This window comes from Poecile atricapillus, chromosome 2 (assembly GCF_030490865.1).
Source record: "Poecile atricapillus isolate bPoeAtr1 chromosome 2, bPoeAtr1.hap1, whole genome shotgun sequence".
In the NCBI taxonomy this organism is placed as follows: Eukaryota; Metazoa; Chordata; class Aves; order Passeriformes; family Paridae; genus Poecile; species Poecile atricapillus.
Window position 1 is genome coordinate 60,802,411 of NC_081250.1, and position 18,835 is coordinate 60,821,245.

The 18,835-nt window shown below is 37.7% G+C and overlaps 1 protein-coding gene across 1 annotated transcript in view; it reads right to left on the reverse strand.

The window, feature by feature from the left end:
- Nucleotides 1–18,835, reverse strand: part of CDKAL1 (CDK5 regulatory subunit associated protein 1 like 1) — a 377,070-nt gene that overhangs the window by 23,770 nt on the left and 334,465 nt on the right. Inside the window, exon 14 of the mRNA XM_058831551.1 lies at nucleotides 3,465–3,548. Within this exon, the coding sequence (XP_058687534.1) occupies nucleotides 3,465–3,548 (84 nt within the window). The remainder of the gene's footprint in view (nucleotides 1–3,464; nucleotides 3,549–18,835) is intronic.

Below are 18,835 nucleotides of genomic sequence, written 5' to 3' on the forward strand. Positions count from 1 at the left end.
TCCTGAATTTGCACAACCATGATATCAGACAGTCCCACTTCACAAAAAAGACAGCACATAACAGATGTTCCTAGGTCATGCATTTAAAAAAAGAAAGAACCCAAAATACAGGAGCAACATTTTTTGCTGGAAGAATAAATGGACTTAAAACAGCTCTAAAATAGGCAAGCAGTTGAAAAAGAAAAGTGAAGTGATTTCCTGATGAAATTACTTTTTTTAAACTGTTTATAGTAATGAAAAATTGAATCATGGAGACTTGTTAAATAACATTTACCTGAAGCTCATCCACACACAGAATCCCAGGATGGGTGAGGTTAGAAGGGGTCTCAGAGGGATCATCTGATTCAATCTCCCTGTTCAATTGTAGAGCACATGGCACAGGATTGCACCCAGACAGTCCTGGAATTTCTCCAGTGAGGGAGACTCCACACCCTCTCTGGGCAATCTAGTCCGAGTGCTTGGTCATCCACACATAAGGAAGTTCTTCCTCATGTTCAGGTGGAATTTCCCATACATCAGTTTCTGCCCCTTGCCTCTTGTCCAATTGCTTGGCACCACTGAGCAGAACCTGGAAACATCCTCTGGCATCCTCCCTTCAGATGCTTATGGACATGGATGAGATCCCCTCTCAGTCACCTCTTCTTGAGGCAGAACAGGCCCAGCTCCCTCAGCCTTTCCTCATAAGAGAAATGCTCCATGCCCTTGATCATCTTTGCTGCCCTACACTGGTCCTACTCCAGCTGCTCCACGTCTCACGTGTCCTGAGGAGCCCAGAATTGGAGACAGCCCTCCAGGTGTGGCCTCGCCAGGGCTGAGCAGAGCTTTTGTGATGATCACATCATTGTATCTTGATTCTTTGATGCTGAAATTGAAATGCCTTAAAATGGCTTAATTTTTAGGACCACATGTGTAGAGGACTTTTAGAGAAAAAGAACTGTGCCACCCACATTTGGAGACCATTTTTTGCCAAACACTGCCTATCACAAGTGTTGATTGACCCACTTGGAGGAAATCACCACCAGGGGCTTCCCCCTTCTTCCCTGAGGACTCAAGTTGTTCATGACTGTAAGCATTTTGAGATCCTAGGATTCTGCTGAGCTTCCTAAGCATCTTCCAAGTAAAGCGGACATCTTTGCCTTTCAGAGACAGGCAAGCTGAGACTAAGCAAACACAAAGCCAAGACCCTAATTCTCAGAGGGTGTGACAATGTGACCGGATCACAGCTTCTCCCATGTAATTCACCTTGGGCAAATTAAAATCAAAGGGAAACTAGGTAGCTGAGAATATCACTGGGCTTATGACCTCTGTAAATCTTCTATCTCCTCATGCAAAACAGAAGTAACTTAAAATACAACCAACTTCAGAAAAAGAAAGAAGTGGAAATAACTGGGAGATAGTGTAAACAACCAAGCATCCAGGTTTGGCATACACTCAGACATTTTTTGATATAAGTACTTTTCAAGAAAAAACCTTCAACGATATTTCTAAGAAACTAAGTTATACCATCAGAAACTCTCACCTTGGCTGTGGATGTGGCAAAGCATTTTTGGTCACTTTAGACTACTCTGTTCAATGTAAACTGTATCACCTAAGCCTTCACAAGTGTCAGCTGCAGCTCTACCACTAAGTCTGCCAGTGCAGCCCTATTGATATGGCTTTAATAGCAAATTCTTTTAGTACAGATGAGCTCAGTGAAGACATTTGATAACTATTTGAGTTAAAAGAACATCACACCAGGACTCTGAGCTTCAGCTTAAATAATATGTAATATGATATTTAAACTTTAGAGTGGTTTTCAATTTACTATTCAATTTACTGCTATTAATCTTGGTTACTAGCATGGATTCTTGTCCTTACCTGGGTGAGCAGTAGGATATCATCCTTATGAAACACGCCACACATAAGATTTTAGGGAAGAGATTTGCATTTTCTTAATGGAAAGCATTTCTTCCCTAAGAGAATTTAAAATGAGTCCCTGTGTGACTATTTGTATTTAGTGAATTCTTTACCAGCCCAAATCATGAGCTGTATTAGGTGCTGTACAAACACAACACAAAAAAATCAACACTTTGTTTCCTGTAAATATTGCTTTTCATTCAATTAATTAAGCTTCCATAAAACAAGCATTGAACAAAAAAGCCCCAAGAAATTTATTTTTAATCTCTATGTGGAAGAACACATTCCTCAACTCTGACTGATAAGCTACAAAATCAAGGAGCACTGATAAGTAAGACTTAGACAGAAGCTGGATAGGTAACAAAAAATCCAGAGATTTATTAAAAAAAAAAAAAAAAGCAAACAAAAAATAATTAGTCACCCAGATATCTAACAGAAACAGAAATTTCAATTTCAAATAACAATGTTACTCTAAGGAAATATAAATAATTAAATTCTGTAACATAACCCAAAACCAGAAGAAAGCACAGCCATCATCTGTAGTCTCTCCAGGTTCAGAGAACTGAATACCTAATGGTAGTAAACTGTAGACAGCTTAATGCAAGAAAACGGAGAATAAAATCATGCTGATTCAGGAAAGCCAATTTTATCAGTCTTAAGAAAGTAATTTTTGCTTTTGAGCAAAAATAACAATTTTGTGAAACTGATGCATGTACTTCCTTCCCAGCTCAAAGATAATGCTTTTGTCTGGCACGAATCTACAGGAAGTACACAGAAGAAAATGACAAAAACTAGAAGCAAGGAATGCCAGTAAGGGGGACCTACAGAAGCTTGAGAATTAGGGGGACCTACACAGAAACATAACGAGGTTCAACAAGTCCAGGTGCAAGGTGCTGCAGCCAAGCTGGGGCAATCCCAGACATAAGTACAGACTGGGAGAAGAACTCATGGAGAGTGAGAACTTTCCTGCTGAGAAGGACTTGGGGGTGCTGGTGGATGAGAAGCTGGACACGAGCCAGAAATGTGCACTTGCAGATGAGAAAGCCAATCGTATTTTGTGCTCCATCCAAAGAGGGCTGGCCAGCAGGGACCCTTCCAGCCCAAACTATTGTATGATTCTATGAAACACAATATATCATGCTGAAATGTTAATCTAAAAAAGTTTCTGACCCTTCTATTGTTAGAAATTTTTTTTATTTTTTTTATTTTTTAAATTGCATTGCCTGAAACACTTTTCAGAAAGATGTATGCAAATTGTCATGACTCAACTCTACTCAGAAATCAATGCTTTGGGGACACATAAATTAAAATTACTGCAATAATTAAGAGCTTCTTAAACCATGTTGTATACTCAATTATCCACTGTGTATCTCTTAACAAAATTTCAGGTAAATTATATTTACAAGACAATAAAAAAAAATCATAAAAAAGTCTTGACAGTCACATGTTTCCTGGAAAATGCTTATTTCTTTACTACATTTTTTTTTTGTCCTGACACACTGGATTGCTGAGATTATCAGAAAGCAAAGATAAAACAAAAAGATGTTATTTGGTTTATTTAACCGTACCTGCTCATAGAAAGGATTGTGGGCAACGTAGTAATTGGAGTCAAAGGATTCTTCTGTTACCAGAACTCTCTGCCTCTCACCAATCTGGAAAACAAAGATGAGAGATGACTCAGAAAGCAAAACCAATGAATTATACTGAGAAGACAACTGCAGCTACAAACAAATGCCCTTAGCAGAAATAATCAAATTCTCTGAGGAAAGTCTGTGTCAGCAAGAAAGTGTAGTAGAGAAAACCCTACTTACAAGAGTCTAAGACTGGCAGGGTTGAAAGTCAGAATCAAGGGACAGAACTGGGGGGCTGTAATGGCCTAACATGAAAATCCAGTTCAGAAATATGAACTGATTTTTACTTATTAACATGATAGCAAATAAAAATGCCAGATGTGAAGAAAGCCCATTACATCTTCATCCACCTAATGAAAAAAATCTGCCATCAATCACCAAAAGGATGTCTTTTCTTTAAAAGCCACACTTGTTATTTACAGTGCTGGGGCATCTCCTTATTCCCTCTTGGTGATTTCATTTTGCTGCACTTATGAGATCACACTGATTTCCATGACAGTGGAGCCAACACTGCATATTACAAAGACTCAAGAAGAAGAGTTTTTAACAACTCACAGACCCAACATACTAAAGTCAAAATAAACACTGGCCTGGAAAGAGCTGTGTTTCAATTATACTTCCCAACTTTCAAATGCGCTAACACGGTTCAAAGGAAGCACCAATTTTAAAATTAAATGGAAGACGCCAAGACAAATCAGTTGCATTTAGGGACCAAACAGATATGAAACAAAATCTGATTTTCCCCAAATTTCAAAATCCCCCATATAACACCTCTGGTATTGTCCATTACTGAGTTTATGAGGAAGTGTATAGCTTAATTTCTGCAAACCTGGAAGGACATTTAGCTCACATTTTCAGTCTGAGCCCATCTCTACTTTTTCCATCTTAATGCGCTCTCGATTATTTCCAAACTATCTGACAAATGCATTCTGCAAATTACGACTGTCTAACAAGTTAAATTTACTCACTGCTTTTATTACTATTCTGAGACTCAGAAAGGTTTCACATTTTACTCCAAAGTTTTATTATCTATAAACAAAGTTACATTCCCCTCCCCTGTCCCTGAGAGATTCCCACCACATCCTAGTGGCAGCTGTTACACCCAAGTTTTAAGATTTCCATCATAAATTCCACGTGAACTCTGCAAGATGCAGAGCAGATAATAATGTTTTGATTCTTTAAGGTACAAGCAGTAAAAGATAAGATTAGGATTTTCTCTTACAGTTAATGGCAGAAAATAGAGCTTTAAGAACTAGGAACAGCAATGTCACATCTGCATTACAGTACATATATGTACACACATATGTATACACACGAGATACGTATATAATTCTCCACTTGCTAAAAAGAAAGACTTCACAGAGTAACTCTTGCCTCATGAAGTAACTCCCTTCCTCATGCATTTATCTGGAACGTTCCCAAAGTAAACCCTGGAAAGCAAGGCAGACAGCGAGACCCAGCTCATTTCCCCGAAGGCAGACAGACTTCACTCCCTAGAACCAGAAGTTGTGGGGTACACAGCAGAAGGGGTAAAATCCCCGAGTTCCAGACCCAGTAACAGAATCCTTATAGTATAAAATATACATATTTTTTCATACTTTTAAGAGGTGTTTAAGACTTGTTTATAGCACATTTAGAATTTCCATTCTCTGGGAAGTCTGTAACTACAAATAACAGATAAAACATACTCAAATTTTAGTAAAAATCCAGTGTAACCAACAGCACGGTAGTTTTGGTGGTTTTTTTATTGTTTTCAAGAAAACAGTCATTAAATTTAAATCCCCAGGGGAGTTTTGCAAAACTTGTCAAGAAGGCACTCGATATAACTACTCCAGTAATAAGATTATAGAAAACATTTCCCCTAAACTGAGAGGTTTTGTTACTTCTATAATATTTGAGACCACAGCTTTTAAAAATCACAACTCAACATCTGCTGTAGCACTGAAGTGCTCAAGTCTCAGATATCCTGCAATATTATGAAAAAGAGGAGGACAGAATATTAGATAAGCAACATTCACCCCTGGGCAAACATGCTACCACTGAAAAGCATGAAGGCCAATCACCAAGTCATGTCTTCACACCCTATTTATTATTTACTGACACTGAAACTTAGCAAAACCGGCTCAGATAAATATTGGGTCTGAAACTCATTTCTCAGTTGTCTTGTGGTTCCCTGGATCTCTCCAGTTATAACAATCTGCCTTTGTCATGGCTATGAACCCTGCCCGTGAGGCAGACTAGGCTACATGTGTTATCTTCATACTCTGAGATGACAGAATGGTAAGCATATTATGCAGAAAAAAAACCCTAAAAAATCAGAGGGAAGAAGAAAAGAACACCTGTGCTAGATCATTTGATATAAGCTGTGGTTTCTTCAGAGACATGTTGCCAGTTTTTCTCAGCTTTGCTTCCAGAAGCCAAAAGAGGTCAGGTCTGTATGTCTCAGTGGGCCAGAGGGAAAGCTTCTGGGATCAGAATTTCTTGGGAATGGGAGGAAATCAGGTAGACTAAATCCATCACACAGCATCAGAATGGCATTTAAATTGAGGACCAGAATTTCAGAGGAGCGAAAGAGCCTACACTAATTTATAGTACATGCATACAGACACACACAGTCCCACACCCACAAGACTAGCATGGCACACTCTAAGGAATGAAAAGTAAACCTAAATTGTCCACTTCCTGAAGTTATGGATCTGTAGCTTTGGCCAAGGCTGAGCTCACAGAGAGATACAATACTCAGCTATTTGCAGACTCTTTTGCCATAACAACAGAGAAGGAAAATTCCATTTAATGAGTTAGGCCATTGAGTATTCATGATCTACATGACTAATTGGCTACATGCATCTGTAAGACAGAAAATTACAATCTATCCTGCATCCAAGTATAATTAAGAAGAAATGTAAGTACGCAGAATGCAGCTTTGGTATTGAAATTTGTTCAAAAAGTGGAATATGTCATCATTTCTGCAATTATTCCCCTGGGATCTCTAAGTGCCTAAGTTTCACCTCTCTCAGAATTTAAATATGCAGAAACCAGACATGATATCTAATAACAGTCATAATTATAATAACTTTGATGATTTTTTTTTTCAGGCATGTAGCGGCAGAAGTAGTTCACTATCTTATTTTTATTCCTATTCTTTCATCTGCTTCCACATAGGTGCACATGAGTTCCAACTCTCAGGGAACTACAATTCTGCCAAAGCATGTGGAACTGAGGCAACTAAGCCCTGGCACCTCAATTTGGAAAGGTTTCTTATAGAAGCATTATTTTTTACTTTATGGATGACATTATGAAAATATTTATGAATGACAGCAAAGAAACCTTTTCCAGCAACCTCCCGCATGTCAAAGTGGACTGGTCACATAACTTACACAAGGGCAATTTGCTTTCACCAAAAACAATGCAACAATTGCTGCTGGTCCGATCACTTCCTGCACTGCAACAGTTACCAGGAAGTTTGTAAATCTCAGAGTTAATAATCAAATCATTTAGGAACTTTTATTTCATTTTCATTTATCCTACAGGAAATTCTGACATGATAATTCTTTAACTCAGTTTTTCCTTTACCGGAAACCATGAAAAGCAGTTTTTTCCAGCTGGCTGATTTTATAAAACAAATGAACAGCAAGAAATGTCCAAAACCCTTCTTGGCTGCAGTCAAATTAAATTTCGCTTTTAAACCAAAACTGACTGAATCACATAAAACACAAGACTGATTTTAAAGCTCTGCAACAGTTTGGGTGCCAAGGACTGTTCCTTTTCACGTGCTTTGATAGAACATTGCTACGTAACATCAACAGTGGTGCCTGCTGTGATTACTCAGGTAAAGTATACCCCCCTCATTTTAATTTTTTTTTTTCATCAATGAAGACTATAATTGCACTGTTTGGATTTGTTACTTACTACAGCCAGAGCACCTGGCACATGCTTTTTCTCAGTCTTTCCTTATTGCTGTTTTACCTGTATTTTATAAGCTTTGTTTATAAGAGCCTCTGATTGGCTAAAGAGATATAAATTAATAACCAGTGTATTTCTATACTTCTGGCATAGAAGAAAGCACACTGCCCATGCAGCATCTCCACTGACTTAGAGACAGTGGCCAAAGCCTTCTTCAGGCTAGGTTTAATTCATAGTGGAACTGGCAAACATGTCTCCATTTCTCCTGAAGGAGGCTGGCTTGGATTCTGACCCAAATCATCATGGAACATACTTAGTACCAGGCTTGGAAGCCACATAAAAATCTGCTTTCCTGTATTTGTTATTTAAATATGTCATAAAGCAAGCAGTGAAAAATATACACCATCACAATTTATGTGTGCATGTTTTAGCAATTATTCTGATGTACAGAATATTTCTGGTAAACATGAGTAATTGACCTTTATTAAGTGTAACAAAATTTAAGCAAAAGCAATGTAGATAGTGTTTATTCTACATCAGTTTTGGCTTACTTCTCTCCTGATTTTTCAGTTGTGGTCTAATTATTTTGAATTAATTTTAGTAATTATGCAGACTATGTATTCTTCACTATCAAGCAGAAATGAATGGCTGGACCTACTTTTTATAAATCATGTGAATCCATCTGCAAATAGAAGCCAAATTTCTTGAAAATTATAATTAAGCATTGTCTAGGTCTTCTGTTTACATATTGTAGGTGTTTTCTTCACCTGACAAAGAAGTCAAAGTGTACCACTATCTCTCTGTAAAACAGGCAAGGTTTTGAGAAACTTATGACATGGTCCTGTTTTGATGATACCAGAACACATTTCTTCTCATAATCTCCTTTGTACTGCTTTGTTCTGCTATGCAGCAGTGCTCCTCCATCCTCCATCCAAAATTTAGGATGTTTACATCCCTTCCTTTCTGAAGGTAATCTTGGAGATAAATCATGGACTTGTCTCAGAGCTTTTAGACAAAGTTGTTAGGGATTTAAATGTGGATACTTGGAAGCAGTAACACTAAAATAGTTCAGCTCCTGAGCATGACAATTTTTATGCCGGGATAAATATACATTTCTAGCACATAGCACAGACAGCTGCTACTTCACTAAGGCTTGTGTTAAAATGGCTATCCAATTCCAGATGGGTAAATGCCTCTTTTTTATTATGTTATCTTTAGTGCATAACCCAGCACAGAACTACAGCAACAGAGTGACACAAATATTTAGAGTTCCAGATATTTTACATCATACAATAATCAGTCAGATTAACCCTTACAACGTGTGTCTGGCCCACTTTGCCTGAGGAAAGAAACATAGAACCTGAGCACTCCAGCACTGCAGAGTAAGCAGCTGAATTTACCACATCGATTTTGTGTATTCCTACTTCTTCCTCCCAAACCCAGACAATGCTGTCTCAGTCCTACAATGCCACTAAATCAGCAACAAAACCAAAATTCACAGTGTTTTTCCTGTACTTATATTGCTCAGGTTTTTTTCGGCCTTGGAAACAGCATTGGGTGGTTGTCCTCACATACAGGAAAGTACTCAGCTCTTAACTAACAAACTCTGAAAACTCAAGTGAAAAGCAGACAACGCTCAGCAAGGTGTCTCATTTCACCGTGGACCAATACAGCTGACTTTGTTAAATCATCATTATTGAACTGCCTTTCTTTAAACAAAGCTGCAGAATTTTTTTTTAAAAGATTGCATAAAAAGTACAACTTATGAATTAATACCTAAGCAAATGGGCTTTTTAAATTTTGGTTTAGGCACACTTGCTTCAGCCACACTGCTCTTTCCACAGCATCATTCAAAATTCAGAATAGGCACAGGCAACAGATGCCCACAGAAAAAAAACTCTTTCAAGCCTTTTCCAGGCTGGCTTGAGGCTGTGCAAGCTGGAAGGAAGGATTAGGTATAAATTAAAAGACAGCCAGCTCTAATAGTACACAATCAGCATAACAAAAAAGTGCTTTAGACCTTCGGCTAAAGGCACTGCAGCTCATTAACAGCAAGTGAACACCTTCTCTTTGGTCCCCCTATGAATTTGTTGGCATAGTTATGGGGGAGGGAAAAGGTAGGGAAGAAGGAGGTGAGAAATAGAAGTAGACGCTTCTGCTTTCTTGGCCCACTGCTCACGCTTCAGGGTAAATAGATCCTTTCTATTACTGTGCACCTGCATCTGACTGCTTCATTTTGATTTGGTCTCCTGCTGGGAAAATGTAGCTTCTCCCAGCACATACAAACCCTGCCATGCAGCTTAGATGAAAATTATATTCAGAGATGTGAGCGGTGACCTAAAAATGACAACTGGTCCTCAAAATATCTGATTCCTTTTAAATTCTGTAAGCTTGCATTTTGCTTGTCTCTCCTTTTCATTGCCTAGAAAAGGGGTAATAGAAGTCGTATGTTGACAACTCTGTCATACTACATTTCTAAATTTCATTGACTGTGTACAATATTACAAAAGGAAAATAAGTTTTCTGAAATGGGAGATACATATTGTCTCTGAAAGCAGGCTCTCTCGTTGGATCTTTCTGTTGTAAACCTCAGCTTAAGCAGAAAAAGGATGAGGTGTCAGAAACTGGCTTTTTTCTGGATCTGGCACATCGTTGCTAAGACACTGTTTTGTTGAGCTCTCTGAAATGCTGTTTCCACACGTGCAAAATCCAATTCTCACTGTTACACAGAGGAATGACCGCAGAGCTGGGGAAGTTGCTGCAGCAATATAAAATACTCCGTGCAAAACCAGTATTTGAGAGTACCAGTTAGCATGAGCACTCAAGCAACTGGCTTAATTTTTAATACTGGTAAAAGCCTCTCTCTCCTTCTGTTTTTCAAATGATCTAACAAACCCCATATAACTGTTGCAAATATCTACAGAAAAACTCTAAATAAAAATATCATCTCAAAATAGGAATCAGAAACATCTGAGATGATAAAATATGTTTAAGGTCTTCCCTTCGTATGTATAACATTTCACAAATAAAACAAATAAGCTAGTCAGGGAGTCTACCCTTAAGAAAACTTGACACTAAAAATAAAAGTATAGGAAAGCATACTATCAATGCTGAATTTACAGAATGGAAGATGGCCTTTAGGAGAATCTTTTCATTTTCAACTTCCAGCCAATTTGGCAATCAGATGGATTATGGTAGCATGAGTAAACAAATGTTTGGGTTCTTTAAATTTTATTGTGCTTTCTTGCTTGTAACAAGCTACGCCTGTAGTGAAATGAGGCAACCAAGCTTAAAAGAATGATGGTCTTTGTTAGGAAAGGAGATCCCTATGCTTCTTCTGTGAAATTATTTAGAATTATTTAGATTGGGTGTTTTTGTTGGAAGCAGCTCCTTAAGTCACACTGTGCATTTCCAAGTGATTTAAGCACAATATGAAGTGGTAGTTGCTAAGGCAACAATATGCAATTCCTGTTTTGGTGATCTCTCTTAACAGCTGCATAAGCCCAGGCAAGTATCAGTTATATAAGAATTTATAAATCAGCCTGGTAAATACCCTATCAAGTATCTTCTCCAGGAGTTGCTTTAGGAACTCACCAAAGTGTTTACTCAGACTAAAGTCTTGTCTACACTACGGAAATAGAAGTGCTCAGCAGTGGCTCTGTCAGGAGGGTTTGCAGACCGATGCAAGGCTGTGTTCAGCACCAGCAGCTGTGGGAGAAAACTGCCAGGAATAATAAAACTGCCAACGTAAGCGCCACTTCAGTAAATCGCAGGCCGAACCACAGGTTGCTTCCTCACAGATGAAACAAAGCAGGAAAAATTTAGGAATAGCTGGAAATACTGGATTTGAGAACACAGATGACAAAGTGAACACAGCACTGATACAAATCAACAGTCAGTTCTGGGTCCCTTGACACAATGCTGTGATTCCCCCCAGTAAGACTGGATGCTCCTAAAATATACCTGTAGTCTGATATTTGTTAATCAAATACACCAAAAAGATTGAAAAAAAAAGTCTGAATTCTCTCCAAAACATCACTACAATTTTTCTGCTCATCCTACAACTGAGGCCCATGTTCTCTGTTCATCTCATTTGAGAACAAAGAGAGAGCAGATGGGATAAAACAGAAAAAAAAAAAAGGTTCAAAATGACCCCATATGCAAAGCCAAACCCAACTCTCCCCCAAAATCTACTAAAAGCTCTATTAATACATGAAACAACACACAAAATATGTAACATACCATTGTGAGTTAATTAACTTAGAATACAAAATGGTGGCACTGAGAGTTAAAAAAGGGTATAAATATGTATCAGCTTTCTTTTCAAATGAACATAAAAACTCCTCCTGCCTCCACAAAACACAGGTTACTAAAAAAAGCATCTGAACATCATTAGAACCCCATAATGTTAATGAGGATAGGATAATGATATTATTTTCTTTTATTTTGAAGGTAGACACTATATGATCAAAAATTACACACTTCAGGGGGTTTCTTCAGTCTAAGGCAAGGTAAGACCCTAGAACTGCTGACACTTCTAGCAGCATAATGCTGAATGACGAATAACATCAAGGGCTCACAGAGGGACCAAAGTGAATGAGTCATTAAATAATGATAAATGTAGTGTGACTTTGTGTTGTTTTGAATTTCATAGCAACTACTGTCAAAGTAATTGGGATGCATTTTGCTATTTTTAAACTGTATGCCAATTATTTGCATCTAAAAAAGGTAGGCAAAAGAAACACCTCGGCATTAGCATGCTAGAACGATAATTCTGACCAATTCTTTATCATCCATTCAAGGAAATGAAATCAGTTCAAGAAAATTGTAGGATAAATCACTTCTGTTCTAAAACAAAAAGAAAAAAAATTACTACTATGCATTAAATACCTTTCTAATGTCTTCTCCATAACTTACTCAGTTCTCAAGGCTAAGCATAAAGTTAGCTCGGGAACCTCATCTGGTGATGTTGTGTACACTCAGTGCATTATCTTCTGCATGACATCAGAAGAAATATGTCAGATTAAAGGCTTAACTTTTCAGTAAATTCTCGTCACCATCTATTCCACTGTGTGCCATCTTCTCTTTAAAAAAGCCCTTACATAGCTCAGAAGTACTTAAAAATTGGAAGACACTACGAGTTTCTACAATCCTTCAAATTAAGCAGCAACGCCCTTTGCTGTACTTGGATTTTAATATGACAGAAAGAGGAACCAGCTGTACAATTTAATTGCAAGGGAAATCAATTATTGAGATAGGTCAACAAGAAACATGGTAGAATTTCTAACCCAGGTGTTACAACCACATTATAAACTTTTTTAATAACAAAAAAAGAACTACAGCTGATGTCAAATATTTTGTCTGCAGTTCTGTGCATATCACATTCACTAATCAGACTCATGTGCTCTCACCTAGCAGGTTTCCAATCCCACACCAAGTGTACTGGCTATTTTATCAATTAAGCCAATAGAATGGTTTGGACATGCACACTAAAAAATGCAATACCTAGAAAGGTCTGAAACTTCTTACAGTAAAAAGTCTTTGCTAACAGGAGAGAACTGGTAAAAAGAATGGTCAGCAATTGTGTGACAGATCATTTTAGCCCTCTGTGTGGGTATGGCAAGAGGGGTGATTTAAGTCTACATGAAAATTGGGATTCAGAGGGAGATGTACAGATTGTTCAGCAGTCTTGAACACTCAGGGGAAGAGTGAACCAGCCTAACTTTATGATTTTTGCAGACCATCCGCAAAGGAGGTTGACAGCTGTGAAAAAGGGCCTCAAGAATAAAGGATCTTCTTATGCCTCTGTGAAAAAAGCCTCTGAATACAGAAATGTGCCATGTAAATATAATTCTCCAAGGAAAAAATATTTCAAACTTCTATTTATGCTCCTTCCCTTTTCTAAGTAATCTCCCATTAATCACAGTCAAAATGTAACAGAAAATCAGAGGCACAGGAAACAAATCACCATTCATTAAAAGAAATGTATTAATGAATGTGGCACACCAGGCAGAAATCACTGTTGTATTCCCACAATTACTGTAAATGCTATATTCTAATGTTCTCAAAGCCTGACTTATGAAAGTATCAAAATTATGTAGAAACACTTGTGAGAAAAGTTCACACATTTGTTTTTGCCATTGCTATCGCTCAATCTTGGATCATATCAGAAGGATAGCATTTTATTGTCCTGCCCTTTTTCTTCTTCTGTGTTTCCACCTTCCAGACTATTCTTTTCCCCATACTTGACTGGAAAAAAGAAACTGAGTAAGACTAAACAATCTTCCCACTCCTCAAAAGAAGTGTAGACCAAAAACTCAAGAGAAGCAAGATCTTTCCTGGCTTCTTTCCTTCTGCCTACATCTTACTGATTTTCCCATCACATAGTTTTATTAGACTTTTCTACCATGCCTGGTCTAAGACAATTGTTCTTTTTATTTTCCATGAAATCTGTTCTGCTCCTGAAGGGACTCTATGAACTTGTCTCATGTATGTGAGAAGAAATGCAAACCATTGTTTCCATTTCCTCCATGTCAAGATGCTCCAAACATGGAGGAGGAAAACAGACGCCCCCATGAAAAAATTGAAGCTTACCGTTTTCCACTTTTAAAATCTATTCCCCTTTCACTTCTTTCACCTCTACCTCTATTTTACACCATTAAAAGCAACAAAACCATAACCTGTCAGATTCCAAAGGCAAAAGGCTAGTAATGAACTTGAAATTGCCTTTTAAACAACCGAGATGGGGCACAAAATGAGCCAGGCCTTGATCTTTTCAGTCCCTCTTACACTCTAACAGACAACTATGAATTCTCCAAAAAGATTTCTGCATCAGAATCAGCCTTGCATCATTTGTGCCTTTTATGTCAGAAGCAGCAAGAGGAGTATAAGATACTTTCCATGAGGTGATCACATAAAAAAGGTATGTAAGACAAGAGAAAATAATGATATTTACATTTTACACTGTTTTGTGAAATTATGAAGATGAAGTTGCCTGGCACAATAGCTGCAGCTGAGTGCCTTAAATATACTGGTGAAGAGGTCTGCACTGATGGAAGTTTCATACTGCTCAAGCAAAAAAAAATATTGTCAAGAGCGCCGGCATGGTGTCTGCAGTATTATTTTAGCATACTATAGTGAGAAAGAAATGAGAATGAAGCTAGCTGTCCAAAAATAAGATGGCTCCTTGTTAAAAAAAAAAAAATTAGGACTGTTCCTTTCTCCTAAAGAATGTGGTAGATATGGCACCACAATTCACCACACTAAAAAATGTCATCTCTTCACATTAACTAGTTACTTTGATCAGTTCTAGCTAACATAACATTTTTGCCAGTATCTCCTGCATCTGACTCTCCACATATTTGCAGTTTTATCCTATTTTTCCTAGCTAATATGTCAAAAACTATACAAACACCTCAGGGTCACATGGGTTTCTCAGGCTCTAGAAACTTGACAGGGATTACAGTAAAGATGGAGATTGGTGATGGAAACTGCAAATGGTGGCAACATTAGAACTCAGCAACCCAAAGGCATTGCACTGGTTTTGCAGAATGAAAGGGCAATTTTTGTCCAAACAAAGAGAAACTCCACTCAACCTTCAAATCAACATTTTTAATGAGAATACCAGAAGCTTCATCATTATCATGAAGTTAGGCATTCCCTTACATCGCTTTTTAGTTTTCAAGATCATGAATTAAAACAACTTTCAGACATGTCTGCCAAAACAGCCCTGCTGTTTTATATAGTGGATTTTACCATTCCATCATGCTTGAGTTCATTATTCATTAGAGAGAATAGAGCTTCTGCTCTACTTTTTAAGGAATACTATTAAACTCTGAAAAGTGCTTCTGATTAAGGAAATATCTGCCCATTGATTTGTTCTCTATAATCAAGATTAGAATTTCTTCAGGTAGTATGAGATACCTACTCACATTTCTATTTGAAGCACTTTTAAAATACGTCTTTCAACTTCTGTCAAAAAAATTCTGACCATGTAATAAATTTGCCAAACATTTTTCCAAATAAATTTCTTTAAGCTGCAATGCAGTGAGATCAGCCAGACTGTGTGCCACAAGTGACCTGATGGTCCTTCAAAAGGCAAAAAAAGAAAAGGCTCCTAAAATAAGAATTCATTCTAGTTTTGTCCCATGTTTTTTCCTTGTATGAAGGCCAGATGGAAGGCAGGAAATAGAAAAGCTCATGACTGTTAGTTAGACCCGGCAATCCTCACACAAGAGAAGCCTGATGCTGCCAAAGTCCAGCATTTATGAATGACATTAACAAATGGGACTGATTAAAATAAAACAAGGGCTTCATACAGAGGCAGGGAAGATGAGGGGTCTTGGTAAGTCATGCAATAATTTTTCTCTCATAAAAAGAGTCCATTGCTAAGAAAGGGCCTAACTCACAGGTTACCTTTATTGGTAATAATTGTGCACAGTTGATATTCCCTCTGCTCCAGGGTTGAAGAAGAGGTAATGCCTTACTTTCTAGGAAATTATTCATGACCCAGCTTCAGCGAAGAAGAGGTTAGCCTCTCAGAGAGGTTGAGATGAGTTATACGATCCAAACTCAAGAGAGCATGAAATAAATGCAGAACCTGGGAGAGAGGATATGCCATTTCATTTACACAAAGAGAAAGGAGATTGAATGAGGAAAGGAGTCAGCAACAGAAAATCTGTTTATGAAGGAAGCAGATCAAGTAGAACAGAGTATCTGGAAGGGCTTTTTGCAAAACACAGATCAAATAGCATTATCTGCTCATACTTCAGGCTTCCCATGCATCGAGTATAAATTATTGCATGGAAGAGAACATGCTTTCAGAATCTGTTTATTGAAGAGAGTCAGGCAAAGAGTTTGCTGCACAGCTCTCACAAAGAATCAGCTTTAGGCCTTGTCACATCAATGATTTATAGGGTGACACTAGGGAAATCAATTAAGCTCTCTACGCGCCCCAGTTTTCCCATCTGTAAAATAGGGGCAAGCTGTTATTCAAGGAGAGTTCTTTTATAGCCTTCCTTCTTGTGTTTGGGTGTTTGTTATTTTGTTAATTTTTACACTATTCAAAGTATTAGTCTTATGTGGATGTGTTTTTATTTTAGCATTAGAATATACCTGTTCTTGCTTCATTTTAACTGTTTTGGTTTTATATAAGTTCATTCTGTAATTTTAGCAGCAAGATCAAAAATATGGCATACAATGTGAAGGGAACATATCCTTTTCCTAGAACACAGATCTTTCAGGAAACTATTAAAGAAATCTCACGGTAGGCATGAATAAAAAAATCCAAAGATAAGGAAGTCAGGAAAATGTGGGAAACTGCTATTTATTTTCACTTTAAAATGTTTAACAGTTTTGCAGCATTTTAGCGCTTCAGCATTTAGCAATTATTTTTAAAAAATTGCATAGAAAAAAATAATTTACAAAATACAGTCTAATCCTCAGGCATCTTGGAAAAAAAACAACATGGTTGTCCTTGGGCTTCTTGTTTCATAAATTTTCTTTGCTTGTTCTGTGGCATCCACAGGGTAAGAAATTCACCATTGAGAAGGAACATCTAAATAAATACCTTGCTGAGGTTTTAGACTGGAAAACTCTGTCCAAGGAATTGGTAGCCTTTCTATTCCTACAGATAGACTTAAAATGGCCACAGTTGCCTTCATTTTTATACTATTCTACATTGCTTAAAAATGGGGTAAAAAATAGAAAAAAAGGCAAAGTAGCTCAGAAGCACTGAGATCAAATTATTTATGAATGACTGTCAGGAGAGCTTATATCTATACAATGCACTTGCCTGTACTAGAAAATCTACCCTTTTGCCTGTAGAGGTAATAATACATCCAACTTATAAAGTAGGAAGAAAACAGCTAAGGATATGTTTTAAAATATAGTTTTTGTTTCAGTACAAAACACTGCAGTCTCCTCTTTGGAGGAAGCCAGTACGAATGTGATTGGCAGATACAGTAATAAGGATTTTTTTTTCTGTCCCTGCCACCTGAGCCCTCTGTTACACTGTGACTTGCATGAAGGATAACCATATAACTGTGAGACCATCAACGTCTGACTTCAGCCCTGCCATGGTTTTGAAATTCTCCAGCAGACGGCAAAATTTCAACAATCAGGTTCTTCAATTATAGAAGGACTGGGAGATTATTTTAATGTGTTTAGATACTTGTCTTGCCACTGCAAATGTAATCTTACTCAAGACACACCAGCTGCCTTGGGCATTAGAAAGAAAATTATTATTCCGCTATGCATGGAATGGTGCACAGGACATTGGCTGAAAATAAAGAGAAATGATGGTAAAGCAAACATCAGTTAGTGGTTACAATGAATCCTTGGCAAATGGCAAATGACTCTGAACTGGCAAATCCTTTTATCGTTGCAGTTTTTACAGTAATCTCAAATCTCTTCTTTATCTTCTTGTTTTTTGGCTTGTTTCACAGAGACTGATGATCAGTGAAGCAAAAGATTTAGTTTAAAGGTGTCAGCTAATATCTACCACAGAGCTGCCATTACTCTTCAAACTGGCTTTACAGATAAGAGCTGGCTGCTCACTGGGTGGCCACAACAATATTATTCGAGAAAATATCTTAAGGTGTTCATATTGGCAACTGAGTTACAATACACCATGCATGTGTCCAGAAATGTTATCTGAAGTCACTGAGAGGTTAACAGTAAATATGTATGCTTTGTATACAAGATACTATTCCGGGAGAACGCAGTGGTTGGGTGGTCTGATTTAAGCAGACCAAGTTGAGTCATATCATGGTTGACATATAGACAGTTGGAGCTGTCTATTTTTATTGTTTTGTTTTGTCCTTAACAGATAACCCTTTTAGCTTTGTTGAATATAAGGTACTTTCTGTTTTTAATCCCATGGCATTATATTTTTTAAAGAAAACATGTCTCTGATCTTTGTAAACTTCCATTTAGTTGATTTAGTCCCCCCTCTTCCACAGGTTGCTCCTTACACAAACTGCACTTTCTCCTCCTTGGACAAAGCACTCTGAAATGCTGCTGCAGCTCATTCAGATGGTGCAATTTTATATCCTAATGCAAAAGGGTAAATGATAGAAAAACAAAGCCAGTCTTGTGGACTGCAATCTGGAGACCTGAAGTATGTAGCTGGCCGGGTGACACTGCGTGCCCTTCAACAGCTCACAGTTACAGTGACAGCGTTTTGCATTTCTGACTGCTCCAGCTGAGCATTCACATGCTGGAAGTCACTAGCTCCCACAGGGAATTCTGAAAATACTGTATTATTGTTCATGTGTGTGTTACTGAAATACCAGACCACATAGTAAAACTGATTTTACATTAGCCACTTAAGTCTGAATAATATTTTTCTCATTTAGGTTAAGATGGGATATCTCAAGTAACAACAGCCAATGTTTTCACAAAAG